The sequence below is a fragment of the Siphateles boraxobius genome, unplaced genomic scaffold (genome assembly GCF_051911475.1).
Source record: "Siphateles boraxobius isolate OS27281-9 unplaced genomic scaffold, OSU_SipBor_1 54, whole genome shotgun sequence".
NCBI lineage: Eukaryota > Metazoa > Chordata > Actinopteri > Cypriniformes > Leuciscidae > Siphateles > Siphateles boraxobius.
The window spans coordinates 952,319-960,000 of record NW_027509180.1 but is presented as its reverse complement, the minus strand read 5'-3'; the positions used below and the strand labels follow the sequence as shown (position 1 = coordinate 960,000).

Genomic DNA, 7,682 nt, shown 5'->3' with positions numbered 1-7,682 from the left:
TCTCGTGCCCGCGCACACGCGCTCACGCTTACAGGAAGCTTTTCAGCCCGGAGCGCTGCTCGCGCGTCAAAAAGTGAAAAAAAAAAAAGAAAAGAATGTTCCCCATCCCTTATGATTGGGACATCTCATATAAATCAGACGGTCTCGGCTTTCAGCGAGCAGCCATTGCCCAGAACCAAGAGCGCGCGCGCCGCGCTTTCGGCTCCGGGTCAGTTTCACAAAAGAAAGCAGGTTATGAATGTAAGTCTCGTGCCCGCCAGAGTGCGTTCACGCTTGCTAACACTAACCTCCCCCCGGGCTGCGCCTGCGCGTTTAAGTGTTATCACAAAACGCTGGGCATTAATAAAACGCTCCCCATCCATTATGATCGGGGCATCAAATACACTTGTAAGTCTCGTGCCCGCGCACACGCGCTCACGCTTACAGGAAGCTTTCCCGCCTGGAGCGTTGCTCGCGCGTCAAAAGATGACAAAAGACTGTTCCCCATCCCTTATGATTGGGACATCTCACATAAATCAGCCGGTTTCGGCTTTTCAGCGAGGAGCCATTGCCCAGAACCGAGAGCGCGCGCACCGCGCTTTCGGCTCCGGTTCAGTTTCACAAGCCCGCAAATGGCGATTTCCCCCCTAGCGGCTCACATAGCTGCGTGGGAAACTATCCCAGGGATTTCAGAATGGGTGTTGAGCACAATAAAGCAGGGCTATACACTTCAATTAATTCGCCGTCCCCCGCGCTTTCAAGCCCGGACCGCGACGATTGTGAATGCGTAAGTAGCACACCTACTTCACGCAGAAATAGCAAAGCTGCTGTGCAAAGGGGCTATAGAAAAGGTACCGCCTTCTCTGAGCGAGTCAGGCTTTTACAGCCGATATTTTCTCGTACCCAAGAAGGACGGAGCCTTCAGACCTATACTAGATCTGAGATATTTGAACTAAGTGCTTGCGAAAAGACCGTTCAAAATGCCTACGACCAGGAAAATCCTCACGCACGTTCGCCCGAGGGACTGGTTTATTTCTCTAGATCTGAAGGATGCCTATTTTCAGATTCAGATAGTACCCCGTCACAGGCAATTTTTGAGATTCGCTTTCGACGGTCAGGTATATCATTACACCGTCCTGCCGTTCGGCCTGTCCCTGGCACCCTGTACATTTACAAAGTGCATGGACGCGGCGCTCGCCCCCCTGAGAAGTCAGGGGCTGTGAATAATGAACTATCTGGACGATTGGCTGATATTGGCACAGTCAGAGAAAGAACTACTATCTCACAGAACAGTGCTTCTCAGTCATCTGGAAAGCTTGGGTCTCACGATCAACTGGACCAAGAGCTCATTACTGCCCAGCCAGTCAATTTCCTTTTAGGAATAGCACTGGACTCGGTGACCATGACGGCTCGTTTATCGACACAGCGCGCGCGCCGTGTTCGCCACCTAGCCGCATATTTCCAGAAGGGCAGCTTTCTCCCTTTGAAAACATTTCAAAGGATGTTGGGCTGTATGGCATCAGCTGCAGCGGTGCTCCAGCTGGGCCTACTGCACATGCGCCCGCTCCAACGCTGGTTGAATGCTCGCGTGTCCCGCCGGGTGTCTGGCGGCCAGAAAATCAGAGTGACTCAGGCCTGCATAGCAGCTCTGCAGCCCTGGTTAGTGGCCGACTGCTACCAGCAGGGAGTAATGATGGGAACCATCTCTTATCGTAAAGTCATCTCGTCAGACGCGTCCAACTCGGGTTGGGGCGCACTGTTCGAGGGCAGACCGGCCTTTGGCCAGTGGTCAGACCAGGAGAAGGGTTTTCACATAAACTGTCTGGAAATGATAGCGGCCGAGAACGCGCTGAAGTGCTTCCTCCCGTTCATACAGGACCAGCATGTTCTTGTCCGCTCGGACAACATGTCTGTGGTATCCTATGTAAACCGTCAGGGCGGTGTCAGATCCAGAAATCTCTGCAATCTGACGGAACGCCTCCTTATTTGGTCTCCGATGCACCTGCGCTCGCTGAGGGCGGCGCATGTGCCTGGCCATTTGAACGACGGCCCAGACAAACTGTCCAGGGACAATGTTCCCCCAGGGGAATGATCCCTGCACCCCAAACGGTCCAGAAACTGTGGCGCCTATTCGGCAGAGCGGAAGTCGACCTATTTGTGTCAAAAGACAACGCTCAATGCCCGACGGTCTGTTCGAAGGATGAGGATGCGCTGGCCCAGGTTTGGCCCAGCCTCCCGCTATATGCTTTCCCTCCGGTCTATCTGTTGCCACAGGTGATCAAGAGAATCAGGGAAACGCGCCACTCGGTGCTCCTCATAGCCCCGCGTTGGGAGAATCAGATTTGGTTCCCGGAACTAGCAGGGCTGTCACATACAGCTCCGTGGCCGAATCCGGTGAGGGCAGATCTCCTCTCTCAGGCTCGCGGCACGATCTGGCATCCCAATCCAGAGCGCTGGTCTCTGCATTTATGGTTGATCAACGGGTACTCGTTGCCCTGCCAGAAGGAGTGATGAACACGATCACGCAGTCTAGAGCCCCTTCCACGAGAAGGCTCTACGCGTCTAAATGGTCGGTGTTCTCTGGATGGTGCACCGACAGAGATCTGGAACCGCGGACATGCGGGGTGGCGCATCTGCTCACCTTCCTACAAGAGCTGTTGGATAGGGGAAGTTCCCCATCCACGCTCAATGTATACGTGGCGGCCGTGGCAGCGTTCGCAGAATCGACGCACGGCCAGTCATTGGTAAGACACGAGTTGGCCATCCGCTTCCTTAGAGGAGCTAGAAGGATGAATCCGCCGCGCCCCCCGTCGGTTCCCATGTGGAATCTTTCATTGGTCCTCGAGGCCCTGAAAGCTTTTCCATTTGAACCACTAGACACCGTGGGGTTGAAATATCTATCACTGAAAACCGTCTTTCTGACTGCACTGTCGTCAGTAAAACGTGTAGGGGACCTGCATGTGCTGTCTGTCAGCGCGTTGTGTCTTGAGTTCGGACCGAATGACTCTAAAGTCATCCTCAGACCTAGACATGGCTATGTCCCTAAAGTGATGGGCACTCCATTCAGAGCGCAAGTTATTTCGTTGTCAGCTCTCCCAGCATCTGACAGCGAAGGTGATGTGAATCTCCTCTGCCCTGTCAGAGCGCTGAGGTTTTACATTACGCGCTCCGCCTCCTTCAGGCGTTCGGAACAGCTTTTTGTTTCGTTGGTGGGCGCACCAAGGGTCTCGCCTCCTCGAAACAGAGCCTGTCCAGATGGATAGTAGACGCTATAGCGGCCGCTTACGCGTCAAAAGGTCTGCAATGCCCTCTGGGCATCAGGGCTCATTCCACGAGAGGCGTGGCCTCTTCGTGGGCATGGTCCAGTGGAATTTCTATCCATGACATATGTGTAGCGGCGGGCTGGAGCTCCCCGTCTACCTTTGTCAGGTTTTATAACCTAGAAGTTCCTGCCTTGCAGGCTAAACTGTTGTCAGTCTGAAGGAGAGGTGTATTCTGCCCAGATCTCCTGCTCAGATCACTCTCACATGACTCAGCTCTCCTGGTTGAGCTGCACTAAGTAGGGTATGTGCCATGTGCCTATACAGACCGGCGCGCTGCTCTGTATTCCCTATGTGTGCTTATGTACAAGTGATGGCCCGCGTGGCTGGCCACCTTATTTTTTCCACTTATGGGGTTCCCCTGAAAGCTCGGGGTCTCATGTGGATGCTTGGCGCGCACGGCGTTGACAAAGTGTTCCCGTAGCGTAAGCTAAACTTACGCAATACGAGAGAACCTCTCGTAAGAGAACGATACTCGGTTACTAACGTAACCTCGGTTCTCTCTAGAGAGGGAACGAGTATTGCGTAACCGGCCGTGCTCGCGCCACGAGCGACTTCGCTTCAGTCGACGAAAACCAGGGAATTCAGCCTACAGCCCCTAGTGTTATACGCTAAGCCACGCCCATTCTGGTGGGCTGTGACGCTATGAAGGCGCGGGCGCCCTTCATTGGGCGTGACGTCACGCCGGGCTCACTGGTAGGCTGCAGCAGTTGCCCGCAGGGCAGCCAATGAGCACGCGAGATGGCCTGCTCTAGGTCTGCTAGCTGCTGCACTGCGTTGATAAGGAATACAAAATTAAGGATCATTTTTTGGCTTCAGTATCTCGAGAAGATGAATCTTTCCCGTAGCGTAAGCTAAACTTACGCAATACTCGTTCCCTCTCTAGAGAGAACCGAGGTTACGTTAGTAACCGAGTATCGTTTTCATGTGTTCAGTTCCAGCAGAAGAAATGCCTTCAGCCACACACACACACACACACACACACACACACACACACACACACACACAGACACACACACACACACACACACACACACACACACACACACACACACACACACACACACACACACAGACACACACACACACACACACACACACACACACACAGACACACACACACACAGACACACACACACACAGACACACACACACACAGACACACACACACACAGACACAGACACACACACACACACACACGCACGCACGCACGCGTGACTCACACAACTACAATCACGCACACTGAAACAGCCCATAATATGGAATCCACAGCAACCTTGACACGCCGTCCCATAATACTCTCACAGTGTGCGCTGTAATTATGGTCTGTCTGGGTGTCAGTTGGACTCTGTAATTAATGATGCTTAGCTAATATTAGCTGATGTGTGTTCAATTATTCATATTTGACCCGCACTCAGCCCTGTCTGTGTGTGTGTGTGTGTGTGTGTCTCTCTCTCTGTGTGTGTGTGTGTGTCTCTCTCTCTCTCTGTGTGTGTGTGCGTGCGTGCGTGCGTGCGTCTGTCTCTGTGTGTGTCTCTCTCTCTCTGTGTGTGTGTGTGTGTGTGTGTGTGTGTGTGTGTGTCTGTCTCTGTGTGTGTCTCTCTCTCTCTCTGTGTGTGTGTGTGTGTGCGTGCGTGTGTGTGTGTCTGTCTCTGTGTGTGTCTCTCTCTCTCTGTCTGTGTGTGTGTGTGTCTGTGTGTCTCTCTCTCTGTCTGTGTGTGTGTGTGTGTGCGTGCGTGCGTGTGTGTCTCTCTCTCTCTCTGTCTGTGTGTGTGTCTGTGTGTGTGTGCGTGCGTGCGTGCGTGCGTGTGTGTGTGTGTCTCTCTCTCTCTCTGTCTGTGTGTGTGTGTGCGTCAGCTGTAATTAAGAGCATTTTAACGACTCAGATCTCATGACTGTGTGATATTTCAGCTCATCTCTGAGATTTGCTGTGACGTGACGCGAGCACACGCGTGTACATGATCGCATTAAACATGTAAAAGTCTCAGAAACACAGACACAACAGTGTTTACAGTTTTAAATGAATATATGCATAAAATAAGAAAATTAGCTGACAGTCACGAGAATGTTTAATTGTCATGAACATCCAGACCAAACAATATTTAAAAATGAATTAATACCAAATAATACCATGATATACTTACAGCTCTACTTTATCAGTTCAATGAATTATTGTTATCATTAGTTCATGTATATAATATTATAATATCACAGTGAAAAACAAGAAAGATCCTACAACAGGCTTGATTTTCTGTAGGTAAAATATACTTTCTCACTTCTTTCTTTTGATTTTGGGATGAAATAAGAGCCGGAACATGATCTCAGTTTCATATGACACTTATTACTAAAGCTTTTATTTTTATTTTTTGTAACACAGAAACTACCCAAACACTGTGTTGTTAAGTCTGACCCAGGATCTGGATAACACAGAAACTACCCAAACACTGGGTTGTTACGTCTGACCCAGGATCTGGGTAACACAAGAAAACTTATTTTATTTTATCCACAATGCAAACACACACACACACACACACACACACACACAGACAGATGTAAAGTTTGTAAAGCTGTAGAAAGGTATCTGAGGATATTAACTGTTATTCAGACAAAACTGTTTGTGCATGTGTAATTATAGTGTGTGTGTGTGAGAGAGAGAGGGAGAGAGAATGTGTGTGAGTGTGTTTGTGTGTGTGTGTGTTTGTGTGTGTGTGTGTGTGTGTGTTACCTTGCTCTCGGTGCTCAGGAGTTTATACTCGCTCTCTTCAGTGGCTCCGAACAGCCAGTTTCTGATCATGCCGAACATGCTGAATGCAGCGGCTCCGTCAGGTGTGTGTCAGTGTCTCTCTCTCTCTCTCTCTCTCTCTCTGCGCGTCTCCTTCTCCTCCTCCTCCTCCTGCTGCATCTCTGCTTTCAGCTGAAAACAGATTATTATTATAGTTCTACGGTGGGGAGCGCAGTGACTCAGTCACACAAGACTAGACGGAGGACAGAGTTTAACGCCTGAGGACAAAACACATGCCACATTCAATCAATCAAACTAGAGAGAGAGAGAGAGAGAGGAAGATAGAGAGACCATGTACTGCACCACGGTATTCTGTGTCAGCTCAACCAGAGGACCAGTTTTAACAAAAAATCAGTTTTCACTCTATATAGTTTATTTCCATACGGTAGATTTGAGGATCTCAATGTGGCTCCATGAGTAAAATGGTAAATATTACCCATTTTCAATGGTTGAAAACTAAATCTGGGTCACTTTGCACAGTGCAATTGTGTTTAAAGAGAGGAATGTCTGAAGAACAAATTATGTTGAAACTATAAATGCAAACACACTTTATAGGAGGCATGAAACGTCTCTGGTTATGAATATAACCCTGGTGTCCTGAGAGGAACGAGACGCTGCGTCATCATGACTCAATGGAGAACGGGTGACCGGCGCCTGAAGCACGTGTGCAAACACACCAATCTCACCTGATGATGCAGCGTCTCGTTCCCTTGAAAGGGAACTCTTTTCAAACATGTAGTTACGATACTGAGAATTTGAACTCTTTCTAGCTTCAGAAGCTGTTAAAATGAACAAGATCACTTTTCGCCAGAAGATCCCTGAAACGGAAGACAGGACACTGAAGCGGTGATATCTGGTGCGGAATAGCTGGTGAGGATTCAGGTAGGTGGTCGGTGTGTCAATGATTAACTGACAAGGCCAGGCAATGATGAGGAGGAAAGTGACTGAAGATATAGGGTGTGATAATGAGGGTGATACCTTTCTGGACTCTGGACGGGAGACTGGAACTGGAGTCACCACTGGACTCTGGACGGGAAACTGGGACTGGAGTCACCGCTGGACTCTGGATGGGAGACTGGGACTGGAGTCACCGCTGGACTCTGGACGGGAGACTAGGACTGGAGTCACCGCTGGACTCTGGACGGGAGACTGGGACTGGAGTCACCGCTGGACACTGGACGGGAGACTGAGACTGGAGTCACCGCTGGACTCTGGACGGGAGACTGGGACTGGAGTCACCGCTGGACTCTGGACGGGAGACTGGGACTGGAGTCACCGCTGGACTCTGGACGGGAGACTGGGACTGGAGTCACCGCTGGACACTGGATGGGAGACTGGGACTGGAGTCACCTCTGGACTCTGGATTGGACACTGGGACTGGACGAGGTTTGGGACTGGAGTCACCTCTGGACTCTGGACGAGGACTGGAGTAACCTCTGGACTCTGGATGGGAGACTGGGACTGGAGTCACCTCTGGACTCTGGACGGGAGACTGGGACTGGAGTCACCGCTGGACTCTGGACGGGAGACTGGGACTGGAGTCACCGCTGGACACTGGATAGGAGAGTGGGACTGGAGTCACCTCTGGACTCTGGATTGG

At 50.7% G+C, this 7,682-nt stretch overlaps 3 protein-coding genes across 7 annotated transcripts in view; 2 read left to right on the top strand and 1 right to left on the bottom strand.

Moving 5' to 3' along the window:
• LOC143714480 (heme-binding protein 1-like) overlaps positions 1–6,224 on the bottom strand; it is a 17,272-nt gene extending 11,048 nt beyond the window's left edge. The window contains exon 1 of the mRNA XM_077205705.1: positions 6,026–6,224. Within this exon, the coding sequence (XP_077061820.1) occupies positions 6,026–6,103 (78 nt within the window). The 5' untranslated portion in view covers positions 6,104–6,224. The remainder of the gene's footprint in view (positions 1–6,025) is intronic.
• Positions 1–7,682, top strand: part of LOC143714407 (uncharacterized) — an 85,008-nt gene that overhangs the window by 30,901 nt on the left and 46,425 nt on the right. The window lies entirely within an intron of this gene.
• Positions 1–7,682, top strand: part of LOC143714448 (uncharacterized) — a 111,862-nt gene that overhangs the window by 58,357 nt on the left and 45,823 nt on the right. The window lies entirely within an intron of this gene.